This window comes from Macadamia integrifolia, chromosome 8, assembly GCF_013358625.1.
Source record: "Macadamia integrifolia cultivar HAES 741 chromosome 8, SCU_Mint_v3, whole genome shotgun sequence".
NCBI classification, from domain to species: domain Eukaryota; kingdom Viridiplantae; phylum Streptophyta; class Magnoliopsida; order Proteales; family Proteaceae; genus Macadamia; species Macadamia integrifolia.
In genome coordinates, this window is record NC_056564.1 from 11,276,826 (window position 1) to 11,295,433 (window position 18,608).

Below are 18,608 nucleotides of genomic sequence, written 5' to 3' on the forward strand. Positions count from 1 at the left end.
GGGGGGGTGGTGTTGTTGTGGGGGTGGGGGTTAACTTGGAGAATTATTGAGAAAGGAAAAGAAACCACAACCAAGAGATATTTGGATGTCCTTACTACAATTTACGAGGCCACCAAACAGAACCAGGAAAATCCCTATGAAGGGGGGAGGAGGCATAAGAGTCGGCACACACACACACACACACACATATATATATATAAGAACAGAAAATCAGAAATATACTTGCAAACAGCATAATCTTTTCCTTCGTCACACAAGTCATTGCTTCACTAAAAGATTATGAATTAGTAATACTTAAATAACCCAAGTGACACATCTGAGTGAAGTGTGGTTATCTGCTGATGTCATCAGGGTCGGTCAATGAGGGGTTGAACTGACGTGAGGAATTTTTCGGTTTTATGCCTGAGTCGGCTTTTGAACATTGGGAGCAATTCTTGTTACAAAGAATGTGATATAATAGCAAAATGGATAATGTAAGAGAATGCTGATAATTCACTAAATAACTTTAACCCTCTTTTTTTTTTCTTTTTTTCTTTTTAGGTGAGAGTAATGTTTATAGCATAATTAATTGGCCAAATAATGCCAAGGATCTCTGTCCTAAATAATTTTAACCTGAAATGGCCACATTATGCGAATAAATATCTAAATCAGAAATACAATTCTACAAGTAATCATTCTTTAGGAAGGTGCCATAATTGTTTATATTGTTATGGGTGACAAAACACACCTTTGAAACAGCATCTTGAACAAATGATTCAACCTGTGACAAAAAATCAAGGTGCCAAGGAAAAAGGAGATTCGTTTAAAGGGAGGAATCATTACAGAAAACATTCTACAATAATTATGATAAATGCATAGTTAACCTTCTGCACCGCCGCTTCATTGATTAGTGGACCCTGTACCAACAACAAGCAACGCTTATTAGCCAAGAGTCAAGTCTCTGTTCATTGATTAAAAAGAAAGAATACTCGGCTAAAAGTGTCATGTAACTGTGCAAGTGATAAAGATGATTGACAGCATGTCTATGTGTGAAATCTTTCCTGATACAACAGAGTCAGTATAATTTCTAGGAAATCTAGCTTGTCTTCTAGGATAACACTTGGGTAACAAGTGTTACCCCCTCCCTTTACGTTCTAAATGTCTCATAGTTTTACAACCTTTAATAAATACCTAGGTTTAATTGTTTCATCATAAAATATTTTACAGGATTTGTCAAAAACCAAATAAAGAAATTTCAGGATGTTGCTTTCTCAAATATATGGTAGTATCTTGATCAGTGAAACACTTGGCACCCATGGACGACTCCACCTCCATCATATGGCTGGATTCTCTCCCTCACTCAACTATGTCCAGAAATAAAGGGCTATCTACTATCACTCCCCCCATACTTGCCCTATATTTACTCACTCCCCAACCCCAAACTTCTTTTCTGATTCCCCTAGAAAAGAAAACTTCCACCTCCCTTGCTCTCCCGATGATTCAAAATTCCTAAATTACCCCTAACCCCCTCCAGCATCGTAACCCCTTCCCCACATCTGCCCTCCATCTCCATGCTCTCGATCAAAGTGGAACTAATAGTTGGATACTCTTCATTAATACTACATAACTCATGGCTCCATCTCTCCGCGCAAGTCTTTCTTACCTCTCTCCATCTTATTCATCTCCAGGAACTAAACCCCACAGAATCTACGTTGCAATACAATGCGGGTGGAGAGACAATAGGGGGCTGCTGCATCGCGGCTGAATTCTGAGCACAGAAACATTCAAGGCAGTTCAGCCTTGAAATGAACCAAACTAGCAGACCAGACCCAGATCAATGATCTAATCTCGAAAACATACCTCCTTGCCTCCCTGAAGAAGCTCCTCAAGCAAGAGCGGTGGTATCTCGCACTTAAAATCTTAGAAGCCAAGAGGTTGGAGCCATGGTACAAGACTGAACGCTCACTGTAGGGGATATGGTAATGGCATTAGCGAGGAAAGGGATGGCGGAGGAGATCGAATGTCTGGTCTCCATGTATTTGGAGAGGAACAGATTAAAGCTGGCTAGTGAAGAAACAAGGCTCCCCCCCCCCCAACCCCGGCACTCTGTTTCTCTCTCCCTCCACCCCAAATGTAGTCACTGATGGCAACTCAGGGGTGAGATTCTCCTCCTTGTGAAGGCTTAAAGACACAGTAGGGAAGGTTTTCAAGAGGGAAATGGGAGTCGGGATGAAATTGGATGAAGGATTTGCTCACCATTTTCAAGCTGATTTCAAGATTGTCAGACAGAAGCTCTGAAGCAACTCCAAAATTGCTGCAGAGTTAGGTGTTTATTTGGAGAATATGGGGGGAGTCTTGGATGTGGGAAGAGGAGAAGAGCTTAGAGTCGTGCTTGCATTTGCACTCTGCAGTATCAGTTACTGGTGAGAGAGCCAATGGACCTGAGAAGGAAGGAAGGGGAGATGCAAACTGTGGGGGGTCAGATGAGGGGGGAGGGGAGATGCAGGGGCACCAGAGGAGGGATGGGAGGGGGCAAGTTTTAATTTAGGAATTTTGAATCTTCAGGGGAGAAATAGACGAAAATTTGTTCTCCTGAGGGAATCAGAAAAGAAGTTTGGGGTAGGAGAGTTTGAGTGAATATAGGGCAAGTACAGGGGAATGATAGTAATTAGCCCTGAAACAAATGGAGCCTTTTTTTTTTTTTTTTGGACTTATGAAAAGAAATTTCTTGCTCACTTATTCTACAGGTCGTATTAACAATAATACACCTAAACAAAAACATTGAACACAGGACTTGGAATCCAAAACAAGTTGAGGGTATGACAAAGCCAGCTTGATAAAAGAATCACGGACTCATCCAAGAAAAGTATTTAATGTTAAATACTTTGATCTTTGGCTAATGGTATTACTAACTTACCTATAGAAAAGGGCATAGATAAATGTAACTAATTTACCTTAAACTATTTGGAGCCTTTGGGAGAAAAATAGTGATCGTACACTATACTAGACATTATTTATGCTACACAATGTCAGTCAAATATCAGAAAGAAATCTATAAGTGTACGACATGAATCCATAGAGTCAGAATCCAATGTTTGTCCAAGACAGAAAAATCATCAATTTAGAAGAGTCCATGTAACATTGCTTGGCTAAATCTTATGACTTCAATCTGTCACATGGCTTCATTGCTGGCCACTGCCAAAGATGCCAAAATTTCCCTGGGTTTGCATCTTTATTTCTATCACTATTAGGTGGTTAGTCAGCTCGGTTTAATTAGGTTTAGATGAACCCATATGAGATTTCAGGATCATATACCTCAAAAGCACATAAATCATAGAATTTATTGTGGGCAGGAAAAGAATAAAACGTAAGGATCTGCATAGGTTGGGAGAAGAAAGCGGTAACAAGTGTGCGTAACTTATAAAATGGAAATGGTTCAGACAGGAGTCACAGGTGACAGGACTATCAATGGGAACTGGTGGGAGTTGTGTAACAGAGAGAGAGAGCAGTGCCCAATAAAGAATAAAGAATAAATCAGAGACAAAACTGTCATGGTAGGAATTATCAACTTTCTTCTCTTTAGTTTGATTAATAATAAGTGGAATATATCTCACTGTTGCGATCATTAGCTAAAGCAATGGAGCGCAAGTGCTATTGCTAGGGAGCAGCGCAAAGTATATTTATAACTCTTTTTTTCAATTGTTCATTTTTTCTTTTTCTTTTTCTTTTTTTTTATTTTTTCGTGGGCAGAGTTGAATGTGTACAACTTTTGGCTCTCACTTGAATTGAAATTGGATATAAGTTTATCTATAATGAACTGCAATATCTGTGTTACAAGAAGGAAAAAAATTGGAATCCCATAGAAGTGAGCACATAGAATTGGATAGCAATTATTCATTTTATTATCCAGAGGAATCTATTTTTCATGATTTAGTAGAAAAAACAGTTGAAGTTAATTAAAAAATCAGAGCAGATAGAAGAGAAAAAGTTGCACAATGTATAAAAATATGTTTTACAAGCTTGCCTCCATTGCCCAACCATTACAGCAACAAGGAGGCTGCTTGGCCTATTGATCATTGAATAGATGGGTTATTCCATGGCCACACCAAATGTATGGCCAACTATATATTCACTTTCTCCTTATATTTTTCAACTTTTAGGTCAACACAACTAAAGTTGATTTTTCAACCATTTTGTAAACCTTTTATACAGCAGAATGGTGCATGCATATAAGAAGGTAGTGACCTGGACAACATGTCCACATGGTAGAGTGGCCATAAATAAGTAACCAGCACAACTTCAATTCTCTCAAGAATTTGGCATTAAAGGTGGAATGAAGGAAAATATACCAGTGCCACACTTTCAGTAAAACCATCACCAACTTTCAAGTTTTGAACCGCATTGGCAAAAGCATTTGCAAATTTTTCATAAATACCTGTGTAAATTAAAGCTCCGTAAATGCTAAAGAGAAACTTTTGGAAGTACAGTAGACTGGCAAGAAAAGAAAAACTGACAAACTTCAAACAGCTAGAACAATTAAGCTTTAAGAACCATTAAACAGGTAGCATCTTAACAAAGTCGAACCTCCACAAACACCCAAAAAAAGGTGCCCTTATGTGCACAAAGAGGAGAGGAATTGTTTAATTATTAGGTTTTATCTATATAAGAGTAAATAATGCACTTTCTCATAATAGAATATGGGAGTCTGGAGCAACTGTCATAAAACCAAAGGAATATGCTAGAACAAACTCACATGAGTGGCGAGGCCTTCACAGACTGAAGTTTGACCTAAGGTCAGTAGTTGGAAATCTCAGTCTAAACTACCAAGATTTTGCGAAATACTTTGGATCCAACAAAGTTCGAAACGAAACTGGGTGCGACTTGGTAGGAATGCAGGGTTTCAACCTAAATTCTGGCCAATATTTTGGTTTCGATTCGGTTTTGGTACAAAATAGTGCAAATTAAGGTAGGGTCCGTAGGGGTGAGGACTAATTTTTTTAGTCCTCACATGTTAAGGTAAGGTTCTGAAAAGCATAGGGCTATTTTTTACCATTATAGTAACTAGCAATCTACAATTCCAAATATTTCTGTTACTCTCTTCTTCAGATGAATGGATCTTCAATTTCACAACCAACAACAGTAAGAATTTAACCACCTTCAGCAAACCTATATATGTTTCTCATAAGCCCTTGCCTAGGTAATGAACATTTGGACCACCACAACGCAGCTGCTAATGGCGGTTTTGTTTTCATGTGATTATCACGAGTGTCCAATACAAAATTGTCATATTCCAAATAAATCTCTGTAAATATTCACTGTAAACGGGTAAGGTAGTTTCTGTATTCTCACTTCAAATATTGATCTTAAATATGGCTATCAACAAACAACCAAAAATACAGAAGACAATCGTTGATGCTTGACATAGCAAAATATATTTTTGACACTAGGAAGAAAGCTAGCACTATGAACAAGTAGGGGCGAACCTCCCCTCCCAAAAAAACATGGGTAATCAAATTGTTGCTCTTTGTGTTGTTTTGTAGAGTTTATAGCAATTCCCATTCATAGTGCTGGCATTTCTCACGAACTTAATATCACAGAAACGAATATCATTCCACATAAAATCACCCATGCATACCTTGTTGTACAATTATTCTGTTTGCGCAGACACAAGTTTGCCCACTATTACGGAACTTTGCTGCAAGCTATAACGATAAAGATTAAAACAAAAAGAGGTATATTTCAGGTAATCACACCATTTTGAAGCTAGTTTGGAACTGAGAATGTATAATGATATGAATCACAGTAGGCTACTATTACAAAGAAATAATGAAGCATTCACCAATCAAAACAAAAAATAATGAAGCATTCAAAAAAAAAATCTTGACTCTGAAAGAAATATAGAATCAAAAGCATGTCCATTTTCTGCTGCCCAAAAAAAAAAAAAAAAAACCAGCTGATCACAATACAGTATACCTCCTAAAATTTTCATAACAGGCTGAAGATAAGAATGCAACGATTTCTTAGTAGTTAAAATCAGTAATTCCACAGGACTCCATATGAGAGCAGCTGTATTAATAAGTGTAATTTTCATGGACAAATAGATGTGATAATACTTGAACAATAGACTGACAATTAATCTGTTGAAAAAAAAAAGTGTATACTACAGTAAAAGAGGATACATGGTGAGAGTCGTGAGACATACAAAATTGTTTTTACGGATAAAGAAAACTGCAATTGTACTATTATCACATCAAAGCAAGAGAGCTGAATAGATTTTGCAGAGTTCCTTTGTTTCAACTTGCATGACAATGAAGAGACACCAATTATATAAAAAAAACATATCCTGGACTCCGATAGAAATTCCAGCACATGGTTTGAAATAAGAGAAATACTAATAGAGTACATTACGACCAAGGAAAAGAAAAGGGAATATGGTCTAATATATTATCTATATGTCAGTCAAATGCCTTAACAAAGGCTGCAAGAGAAATAACCCAGAACAATACGACTCCTCACAATCTAAATACAGCCCTTCCCCAGTTTTCGGAGTCAAGGCATAAGAAATGCACAAGGGCCGCCTAGCACCTGATATATGAAGGTGAAAGCAGTGGCAGGAATCCATTGTAGTGTCGAACTAGAATATCAGCTTTGATCTTGAAATCAGTAAATAGGTATGCAATAGAAACACAAAGCAAGTATATCAATATTTGTACCCAAATAGGACCAACATTCTTCAGAACTAAACACAAAGACCAACTAAAAAGTCACATGACATGGTTGTTTTGGACTCACTCCTACCATTGAAAACATACACAGCATAATATACACATCATATTTGTGAAAGAGAAACCTAGGACTATTATGATTTTCTACATGCTACCTGTCACAAGGAAAGCAACACAGTTGATGGTAGCCCTGCTGGATACTTCCCCTGACCATGGAACCCCTCCCTTGACCTTTCCATATGCCACCCACCCCTCCTCCGGCGGCCCCTGCCGCCGGAAACTCCCCTGTTCTGGCCTCCTCTCCCCAGCCTCTACCTCCCTCCGCCCCCTCTCCCCTCTCCCCTCTCCCCTCTCCCCTTCCTCCTCACCCGATTGAACCTACTAAGTCACACCCGTGGACTTCGGTCATTTCCTCCGCCTCTCCTCCCCCTTCCTATTCATCCTCCCCTCTCCCTCCCTCGGCTAGGCATTCCCTCTACGTTTATCCTCCGACCTTCCAAAACTCCATCCCTGTTGGACTCTGCCCGCCGGGTCTCCTTTCCTCTAAAATCTCCAAGTGGAGTAATTGTGTTGTCGGTTCGTTCCTTGGTAGACGCCCTCCCTTCTCGGTGGTCAAGACTTCCCTTCTCAACCAATGGAAGCCTTCCGGCACTCTCTCAATCTACATGTTGGAAAATGGCATTTTCGTTTTCAACTTCTCTTCCACCGCCGACCGCTGTGCCGCCATTGACGGAGGTCCGTGGTATGTTGGGAAAAAGCCCATCTTCCTCCGCCAATGGGATGAGAATTTATCCTTTTCCACATCAGAACCTAAGTCCATACCCCTCTGGGTTATCTTCCCCAATCTCTCTCTCCATTTCTAGTGTGTCAAAGGGCTTAGCTTCATCAGCTCCACCATAGGGAAACCCTAGTATTCCGATAAAAGAACGAAGACTATGGATCACCTGTCTTACGCTCGAGTCTGCATCAAAGTTCAAGCTGAACAGATTCTTCCCTTAAGGATCACTATCATTGACGGAGAAGGTTTCTCCTTCGATCAAGAGGTGAAATATGACTAGTTGCCGCCTACCTGCACTCTTTGCAAATGCTTCGGACATACTACAACTCTATGCAACAATTCCAAGCCTACTGGAGAACCCATCAGACCTTCAAATACTGCGCCTGATGATTCTCGCTTCACAGTGCAAACTTACAAAAGGAAAATAGAAAAAAAATTAATAATATCAGCAATATCTTGGAGCTTGGCCGCAACCAGCCGCCGAAAATCTTGCCACTGCTACTGCCAATGCTATGTCTCACCCTCGAACCGTTGGTCCCTCAACGATTAATAATCCTTTGTCCTCTAGTCCTAATCCGTTCTCGGTCTTGACGCTAGTTGAAACCATCGATGGAACTAATGATCTAAGTCCCTTTCACACCTCTGAACCCCTCCCCTCCTCTGCTGTCGGTCCTGACATTCCTATTTCTAGCTCTCCTCCTCTTGTGTCGCCGATCACTGTGACCGACTCCCTTCCCCCTCTGCTCCCTCTCCAGCCTGGCGCTTTCCCACTGGCTGCCTCTGAGGCTATCTCATCCTCGCCCCCTTCGCATCCAATACCTTTTAACTCCCCTGAAACCCTACCTTGTTCTGAGCCAATTGAGCAGCCTAATCAGCCTAAACCAATGTTTTAGCCCCTCAGCAATTTCATTCCGGCTCAACTTCTTAATACCTTTTCTAAATTCTCATCGAACCACCCCTTGTACCTAGGAAACCTCTATAACCCGACCCACGACCCACCTACCTGGCCCATATCCAACAATCATTTCAACATCTCCCCTCCAACCCATCCCAGCGCCTTGGACCCGATTCACTCTCCTTGCTCGTCCGAGCCTACTGCTTCGACCTCGCCTGTTGCTGCGATCTTGCCTTTGGTTCCTGAAGCTCCCATAAGCTCCGTGCCGTCAACTGTGGTCTCCGACGACCCCGGGATAACCCTTTCCTGGTCTACAGCCATCTTGCAAACCCCGCCTCCGCTGCCTCTACTTTCTTCCGTTGTCATGAACACCTCTGCCTGCTCTCTGCCTCAAATCATTGCCGCTCCCTTGAATAACATGTCTGCAACTATTCTCATCCCTGATGCCGATGTCGTTGTTTCCTCTGATGCTGGAGTCCCCTCTGATGATGCCGCTACTGCCATGGCCTGCGATCCCCTAGCCTCTGCCTCATCCGATCATGATGGTATCTCGGCGCCGTCCACCACAACTGTTGATCCCACGATCAACCCCGATGCTGCTGTCCCTGCTTCAATAATCTACGCCTCCATCGACTCTGTTGATTCTCATCAATGCACAGAGATGCATGCCTTAGCCTCGGAAGGTGCTAGTGAGCTCATCGCTACCATGCCTATGATGGAAATTGCTCACACTGATGCCACTACAGTCATCTTGCCTCTCCCAGATTGCTCTCACATTGGCTCTTACTCCGGCTCCCTAGTTCCATTGAGAACTATAGTCCTGCTGCAGCCTACAACCATGACCTTAACTCTTTGCTACCCACTCCCCCCTCCCTCGACCCCCCCTCAACCTACACTAGCCTTAACCCTCCATCCCCCATTCGCCCCACCAGCATTTCTTCTTCCTCCCCCTCTCTCCCTACCCTCCCACTTGTCTCTTGGGGCTCCAAAAAGAAAAAATCTTCCACCTCTGCCTCCAGATCCTCCTTGCGTTCTAAATCCACCAACAATTCTAAATCCGGCACCCTTAATCTCAGATCTAACCCCCTACTAAGCCCCCTTCTTCCAAATTCACATCTTCTGGATCTCTTGCTGACTCTTCTGAGTCTTCGTTGCCCTCTCATCCCAGTCCTCCATGACTCCTTGGACCATTTGGAACGTCCGCGGTCTCAATTCATTGGCCAAGCAAGCGGAGATCCGTTCCAGGATTCGCTCCTCCAAGACCAATCTCTGCTGCCTTCTTGAGACTCGAGCATTAGAGTCTAATGCTGCTCGCATCGTCGCTTCTATTGCACCCTCCTGGTCCTTTGCCAATAACTACCTCCATAGCCCCATTGGCAGAATCTGGAATCTGGATTCTTTGGAACCCCTCAGCCTTCTCCATCTCTCCCCTCTCCTCTTTGGACCAAGCCATCCACCTCTCCATCTCCCATGCTTCTGGTTCCTTCATCTGCTTCTTCTCGATCATCTATGCCCATAACCTTGCCTCTCGTAGGCTCCCCCTTTGGTCAAATCTTCTCTCTTGTGCCCCCTCCTTCGACTATCGTCCCTGGGGGATTGGAGGAGACTTTAATGTCATCCGTTTCAGCTATGAGAAGCATGGAGGTAACCCCGTTGACCCCCTTGCGGTCAATTCCTTCAATGATTGCATTGATGATCTTGGTCTCAATGACCTAAGGTGGTCTGGCACCAAGCTTACGTGGCATAACCTCAGAGCCGGTTCCTCTAGAGTTGCGTGCAAGCTTGACGGTGCCTTGGTAAATGAACCTTGGCTCGAGTCCTTTCCCTCCTCCCATGCCTGTTTCGATCTCCCCAGCATCTCGGATCACTGTCCCATGGATCTTCATGTTCTTCCATTCTCCTCCTTCAGCCCCAAACCGTTCAAATTCTTTGACATGTGGACCTCCCATCAAGACTTTCTTCCCATTGTCCAAAATTCCTGGTCCATCCCCTTTCCCCGCTCCTTCCCTCCCGTTATTGCTTTTGCCAAAAAGCTCAAATCTGTCAAAGTTGCCCTAAAGCTTTGGAATACCTCCACCTTTGGCAACATTTCCTCCCGTGTCTCCTCTTGTCGAGACAAGCTTCTTCTCATTCAATCCAAAATTCAACTTGATTTGCTTAATCCTGCCCTTACTTCTGATGAGAAGGCCACTGCTTTTGAGCTTGCCTTGCTTCTTGCCCAAGAGGAGAGTTTCTTTCGTCAGAAAGCTCATATCAAGTGGCTTGATCTTGGAGACTCCAACTCCGCCTTCTTTCATCACTCTCTCAAAGCTAGAAACAACGTGAATACCATCCCCAAGCTCCTCTCCTTCACTGGTACTGAGCTCCTCCTTCCTGAGGAGATTAAGTCTGAAGCTGTCTCTCATTTCTCGGGAATCTTCTCCCAACCCCTTCTTCCTTCTCCTCCTCCTATTCCCCCCCAATCTCCTCAACAAATTCATCCCCAATGATCTTCTTCCTTCTCTTCTTTCCATCCCACCGATGAGGAAATCCTTTCTGCCATCCTCTCCCACAAAGCCAACAAAGCCTCCGGCCCTAACGGCTTCAGTATGGGATTCTTTTCCTCTTGTTGGAACATTATTTGTAAGGATCTCATCCTTGCTATGAGGAGCTTCTTCCTCAACCCATCCCAGGTCAAAGGAGTCAATCACACCTTCTTATGCCTCATCCCTAAAAAGGAAGGTGTTGATTCGATGAATGACTTCAGGCCTATTTCTTTCTGTAATCTGTTCTATAAGTTCATAGACAAAATTCTAGCTAATAGGATTGGGAAAGTTATTGATTCTCTTGTGAGCCCCAACCAATCTACCTTCATTGCTGGGAGGAGCATTGCTGATAATATCATCCTTTGCATGAGATTGTCAGAGGGTTTGATCGGAAAAACCACTCCCCCTATGCTCTCCTCAAAATTGACATCCACAAAGCCTTTGACTCTATCAGTTGGGACTACATATCGAAAGTCTTACTCCAAATGTCCTTTCCCCCTTCCTTTGTCCATTGGATTTTCTGCTGCGTATCCACTCCCCGGTTCTCAATTTTAGTTAATGGTAGCCCTGCTGGATACTTCCCTTTTGGGCAGGGATTCTACCAAGGCTGCACTCTCTCCCCCTTTCTTTTCTCTCTCTCCCTTGAGGTTCTCTCCCGCTCCATTCAGTCGGCCTCTGATCTTCATCTCATTTCCCCTATTCCCAAATGTAAGCCCCTCCGTCACTCACCTTGCTTTTGCAGACTACATCATGGTCTTCTCTAAACCTGACTCCCTCTCCATCTCTTCTATTATGTCTACCCTTCATTCCTTTGAATCCCTTTCTGGGCTCTCCATCAACCTCCTCAAATCTAATCTCTTCCTCTCTAGTGTCTCTTCTAATACTCAATCCCTTCTCCTTCGTATCACGGGCTTCTCCTTGGGTTCCTTGCCTGTCAAGTACCTAGGCCTCCCCCTCATTTCCTCTAGGCTCTCTGACCACCATTGCTCCCCTATGCTTGATCAAATCCGGAAGAGGCTCCAGCTCTGGAAAGGCAAGCTCTTCTCCTATGTTGGTCGGCTTGTCCTTATCAGATCTGTCCTCCAATCTCTCCATCTCTTCTGGTCTGGGATCTTTATCCTCCCTGCCTCCACTGTCAAATCCATTGAAAGTCTCTTCTATTCCTTTCTCTAGAAAGGTTCCGACTCCTCTAAGTTTCTCCATCCATTGCCTTGGGCAAAGGATTGCTTCCCAAGTCTAAAGGAGGTCTCGGTATCAGAAGGATCAAGGAGGTCAATGCTGTGGGCATTCTCAAGCTTATCTGGAAGATTGCCTTCAAGCATCGGAGCACCTGGGTGGACTGGGTATACTCTTCTCTGCTTACCCATAACTCCCTTTGGACCTGCCCCTCCCCCCTGATGCCTCGTGGATTTGGTAGAAAATCCTTAGCCTCAAATCCCTTGCCCTCTCTGCATGCTCCAACATCATTGGCAATGGGCATTCGACCTCCCTTTGGATGGATCCTTGGCACCCCTCAGGTATCCTTTCTTCTCTAGTCACCCCTAGAACCATCTATTCCTCTGGTCTTCCCAAATCCTCTCCTGTCTCTTCCATTCTCTCCCCTCTGGGCTGGAACCCTCCTCCCTCTCCTCCCCCCCATTCCCCTGGGCATCGTGGAAGGGAAGACAAATGTGTCTGGCTTCCCTCTTCCAATGGGTTGTTCTCCTCTGCCTCTGTTTGGTCATTTGTCAGATCCTCGGGCCCTGTTGTCCCTTGGCGTAATCTCGTCTGGTTCAAAGGTCATATTCCCCGGCACAACTTCACTACCTGAAGATGTCTATCCAGCTGCCTCCCCATGCAATCCTTCCTTCTTCATCAGCACATCAATGTCGACCCTGCCTGCTGCCTCTGCCCTGATGGTCAAGAGGATATCCCCCACCTCTTCCTCTCTTGTCCTCTTTCTTCCTTGGTCTGGAAAACTGTCCTAGCTCGTTGCTGGCCTTCCCCTAGGTTAATCCTTCCCTTTGATAGGGAATATATTTGCGTTGAAATGACTTTTACTGGCTCCTCCATCTGCGACACCATTGGCAAGCTTGCCTTCTCTGCTACAATTCTTCACCTCTGGATGGAGCGTAACACCGGTAGATGGTCTTCCAACTCCCGCTCCCCGGACAGGATTTGGAAAGCCATCTTCTTTGATGTTGCCTAAAAAATTCACTCTCTGAACTCCTTCCGATCCCGGTCGATCCCCTTTTCTCCCAGAAATGACCACATCATCTCTTCCTGGAGACTTCTGCCTACCCCTCCCCCTCCCCCTTGACCCCCTCTCTCCCCCCGCCCTACCCCCTCCCTCCCCTCCCCTCCCCCTCCCCCTCCCTTCTCGCTCCTCCCCACTCCCTTGCCCACCCCTGTTTCTTGGCTGCTGGTTGTTCTTGCTGCTGTCGATTGTTCGTTGCTGCTGTTGTTGTTGGTTGCTTCTATTTATGTTGGTTGCTGTTGTTTTTCTCTTGGTTTTTTTATGCTTTGTTCCCCCGGGGTTGGCTTTTCCTTCTTGGCTTAAGCCTCCCCTCCCCCCACCCCCCACCCCCCACCCCCTTTTCCCCTTGTATTTTCTCTTCTCTTTGGGTATAAATTTATTTATTCATCCAAAAAAATAAAAAGTCACATGACTATCCCAGGACAACTTAAATGGAAGCGCTTTAGAAGATGAGTCTCAAAATTTCTTAATTTAGAAGAACTAAAAAAAACCTTGGTAGCCCGGACATGGCTTAATTGAGAGTTGAGTGAGCAAACTTGGGATCACCAAAGTAACCTATAAGACCATAGCTAAATCCTATAGAATTGCGAAACAAATATCTATAAGTGAACCCTTAGGTTTACCCCCACATTGGACCATTGGTAACCGACCAGGATTCATTCCTTTAGGCTAAAATTTCCATGTAGGTTGATATTCTTCAACCAACCCCAAGCAACTTTTTCAGAATGGGTGTCACAAATTCTTGGTTTAGTCACTTAATCATAAGCATTTGATCACAAAACACTATGCACAGAAGATCACTTTTGAAGGAACAAGATTTCCCCAATGTTCAGGACTAAGGGAATACATTACCACAACCAGACTATCAGTTAGCTGGAAGACCTCTTCCTCAACAGAAACAAAGGTTAAACCACATCTCAGAACTTGACTCCGCCACCTAAGAAACCTACTACTCCAATCAACTACCAATTTCTGGGTGGGGGAGAGGTGGAAGCAACAATACTCATCCCGGAAGTGCTCAAAACTGTTGAAAGGTAACCAGGATATGTCAGATAATTGTAATGTTCTTTAGGCTTTGTATGGATGTCTAAGATCATATCACAGTTCAGGAAATTTTGTGCACTGACAAAGGAAATAATGATCATCCCTGTTGTAATATCAACTCACAACAGAAGCCTCATCCAGACTGTAAATCTCATATGGAAGAAAAGCAAAAGAGAAAATAAGTAGTAAATAGAACTATAGAAATATCACCAAGCAAATTACTTGATCACACCAACTCCAGATTTACATTGAATTTAGAAAATAGCTAAATCAGAGGAAACACTGTTTTAATACATACAGCTATTGCCACTGAAAAATAGTTTCACAACTTACACTTCCTTTCACTGCGACATCAAGATCTGCATCGTCAAACACTATGCAGGGTGCATTTCCCCCCAGTTCCAAGGATACCTAGAAAACAAAAATTCAAGGTAATTAACAGTGTAATGATTCAACCACAATAAGCTGATGATAAATAAAAGGAAACTTTTGAGTCTTCCCACAAAACTTTTCAGGCTTTCAAGTTTCAAGTAATTGAAGATGACTGTAAAGGTGAAAAGAAGTATGCATTGTAAAAACAGAATAGAAATAAGTGCATGCAGATGTGCCTGCACACAATCATGTACAAGCACACATTATATATAAGTTGCATCCAGTGAACTCCAGTGACTTTCATAGACATATAAGTGAACATAACTCTTCAACTATTAGAGTCAAATTGCCATTCAAAACAGAGAAATAGGATAGGCTGCAGGGCTGCAGGGCTGCAGAATGATTTTCTTGCAACATTGATATCAAAAATAAAATACATGAGACTGAGACTCCAATATGAGGGAAGACCCTGTGGGGAGAATAAAATCTTGGCAAATGGTTGTAGAGACATTTATTAAAATAATATGTAAATCAAAATCAACTCATAGATATAGAACGCATATGTATCATTGAACCATTGAATAGAAGCCACTGCACAAACTCTTTGGTACAAGTTACTATGCTTTCACGTACATCATTTTAGTGCAATGTTTTAAGATTCCTAGACATAATTTAAGAAAGCTAACAATAAATGGAAAACAAAGAATGCAGCCTGCTAAGTATTGAAAAGATATCATTCGTACTAATGAAAGTGTAGATTCCTTTATCATAGTAATAATAATGAATTAATGACGATGATTTAAGAAAAAGTAAAGAAGCTCCTTATGCTGGAATGTGTTGTCTTATTGTAATCTCTAAATACCTTTTTAACAGTTGCAGCGGAACCTGCCATCAATTTCTTTCCAACAGCTGTTGAGCCTGTGAACGTGATCTTCCGTACCTGAGAGATGTCATTTGCCAGTGATATATCATATGTATATCAAAGTTACCACTATTGGCCACAAGGAAAACATATCATGACAAGACTAGAGAAAGAATCCAGAGGTTGACAAGGGACAAACCTTGGGACTTTCAAGTAGTGTGTCCCCAATATCAGGAGCATTCCCCATAACTACGTTCACAACACCCTGCAGTATTGAAAGTGAAAGAAGAAAATTAGATACAGAATATCTAATAAAAAATGACAAACCAAAGAAGCAATTCATGAATGTCTTACCAGAAACTTAAAACAAAAATATTGATTCCTTGGCACAGTAAGCCATATTAAAGTGCTCATTCTACATCAGAAGCAATTTAGCAGTTTATAATTTCCTACTTGTTCACCAATACTTAAGAGTCAATTACCCTTAATTATGCAAAAAAAATATTGAAACAAGAAAGAGCACATATGAGCAGTTCCATCAACTTATGCCAGATGCATAACCATGTCAGTCTTGACCAACATTTTTCCCTCACATCTGGACTAATATATTGGAAATTTGAACATACCACACGAGAACCGGTAGTCTGTGAAATGACGGGAACAACATAGTAGCAATACAAACTCAAAAGAGATGAGACAGAAACAACATTAGCAAAAACTACCACAGAAACTGACAGTAGGAGTCTGAACCTGATGTAGAAGAGCTTGCAGCAGATATGTAAGGACAGATCCAAGTAGTCAACAAAGACCTACAGGTAGCAGGCCTAACATGATCTGGACTTTTCTCTCCCTTCCCTCATCTGATTTACTTGGTTTTGTCAATTTAGAACTATATTAGAACATCTGAGAAGCACCCACAAGAGGAAGGAAGAGTCCTCATCTGATTAGAACAACTTCTAGCCATGTAGTTACAACTTAATAGCTCCACAATCAGTAATTCCCATCACTGGTTTCTCTCTTATTTTCAGTCATGCCATGTTTTGCCCCTACTTGGCCATTAGATAGTAGGGTACTTGACTCATCGAATAGTAATTGGGGCTGGGTAAATAGAAGAATCAATTGAACTGGCAGTATCTCATTTTATTCTATTGTTTTTAGTGAAAACAGCTGACAGCACTCAAGTTTGCCTTCCTCCTCCAGTTTTGAGCTTTAAAACTCCTTTTTGGTGAGCGAATCCCAAATCCTTCCCTTCTACATTAGAAGTACGCATTATTGGCATGCAGCATCCCATACACCAAAACATAAGAATATTCTTCAATTACAAAACTTAAAATTCAAGCTTTCGTTAACCTGAAAATAATTTAAATCATCCTTTTTGGACCATAGATTATGCAGAGAATCTTCAATTACTCAAGAGGCAAAACTCAACACTTGACATAAATTTGAATCTTTTTCCAGTACTAACTTGACATCAGAAGAAAAAATAACATATTGCAAGCATACAAATCACATCAACCAGAGGAGACCTGTATAAATGAGCCAAAAATGATTTCTTAATCTAACATTACATTCCAGAACAGTGTAAAGGCCCAAGGCACATGATGGCAACAAAATGACTCTCAAAATCAATAAAAGAATAAATATACATGTCATAAATTACCGGAGGTATTCCAGCTTGAAGGGAAAGCTCAGCAGCCGCTAAAGCTGTCAAGGGTGTAAACTCAGAGGGTTTAATAACAACAGTACAACCACAAGCCAGGGCAGGGCCAACCTGATATAAGAGGAAGATAAACTTTATCATCCTGAGCACAAGAAGTAGGTGTTCTAAATCCTATTAATTTAAGTGTGTAACTGTAATAGACAGCAACACACCTTGCGAGTAATCATGGCCAAAGGAAAGTTCCAAGGTGTAATTGCTCCAACAACGCCAACAGGCTGCAAGAGAAATAGAAAAGACCATATATATAATCATATGGGGCACAGGAAACATATATTCATCATCAAATTGTGAAAGGGCATCAGTTCATTTAACAAACAAAATAGAACAACACCAGTTCAAGTGTTCAATTATCAGATGGGAGTCAAAAGTGTGAATTACATCAGAGCAATATGGATGCTCATCAATACAAGGATATGTCGACTGAAAGTTAAAGCAAAAGTGGGATAACGGACGCTGGAAACCAAAGGCTAGCATAGTGCAAATCATAATAAGTAATAAAATTCTTATGGTGAAGTTTGCAAAAATCACATTTGCAGGCATGCACGCACACACACACACACATACATAGAAATAAACCCTTCCAATCTAAATTTGGAGAACAAATTTATAAATGTCATGTCTGAACAAAGTTTCCATCCATTGTTCGAATTCATTGCAAAAACTTCAAAGGGAAAAATAATGAGGTTAGAAGCATATCTAAAGATATGTGAAGCTTTGATTTTGAATGTAATAACACAATTACAGTTTGTGTCCCCTACTAAAGTCCAAGAATAATCTTGAACTCAATACAGAAAATATCCCTAAATGGTAAATTTCCTTTTTCTCATTCAAGCGAGATATCATTTTGTTCGCTACCGTTTCACCTAAAAGCTCGAATTGTTAGCGAAGGGCGGTGTCAATGTTTATATCAACACTCCTCCACAAATGCAGGCCAAGATCCCATGGTCCTTTCACATGGAGTGCACGTGGCATTTCCTTTGCGCGGCACCAAGGGAGAAGAAATGTTAGGAAAAGTCTTCCGATGCAATTTCTAGAAGTCAAACACTTGACCACCCTACGCTGATACCATGTTCGCTACCATTTCACCTAAAAGCTCAAACTATTAGGGAAGGGCAGCATCAATTTATATATCAACACATATCTCTAAACTAGTCTGCAATTTCTTAGGTTAATCAGTATTCTACTCAATAATTCAGTTTCAAATTTAGTTTGTAGCCACACTTGGAAAAAAAAATAAAGATGGTAGAAAAGTGAGGTGAGAAGGCACTAAGTACATTATTTGTTTTTCCTTTTTTCCTTTGATAAGTTGTTCTGCTGTCCAACTGCATTGAACTTGGGATGGACCGCTAAGCCCACTTTTTTCGATGAATATACCATTTTGACCATTTCTTTAAAAATAAATTGTATACATATGAGAAGAATGAGTATAAAATCAGTATACTAAAAGAAAAAAAGCCCACACAGAAAACATA

At 41.8% G+C, this 18,608-nt stretch overlaps 1 protein-coding gene across 3 annotated transcripts in view; it reads right to left on the minus strand.

Annotated features, from left to right (window-relative positions):
- Positions 1-18,608, minus strand: part of LOC122086042 (succinate-semialdehyde dehydrogenase, mitochondrial) — a 30,702-nt gene that overhangs the window by 3,266 nt on the left and 8,828 nt on the right. For all 3 annotated transcript variants that reach the window (XM_042654730.1, XM_042654729.1, XM_042654731.1), the window contains exons 7-15: positions 17,289-17,351; positions 17,077-17,187; positions 15,616-15,681; positions 15,417-15,494; positions 14,516-14,593; positions 5,615-5,681; positions 4,329-4,414; positions 864-896; positions 728-760 (exon numbers count right to left, since the gene is read on the minus strand). In XM_042654730.1, the coding sequence (XP_042510664.1) occupies positions 728-760; positions 864-896; positions 4,329-4,414; positions 5,615-5,681; positions 14,516-14,593; positions 15,417-15,494; positions 15,616-15,681; positions 17,077-17,187; positions 17,289-17,351 (615 nt within the window). The remainder of the gene's footprint in view (positions 1-727; positions 761-863; positions 897-4,328; positions 4,415-5,614; positions 5,682-14,515; positions 14,594-15,416; positions 15,495-15,615; positions 15,682-17,076; positions 17,188-17,288; positions 17,352-18,608) is intronic.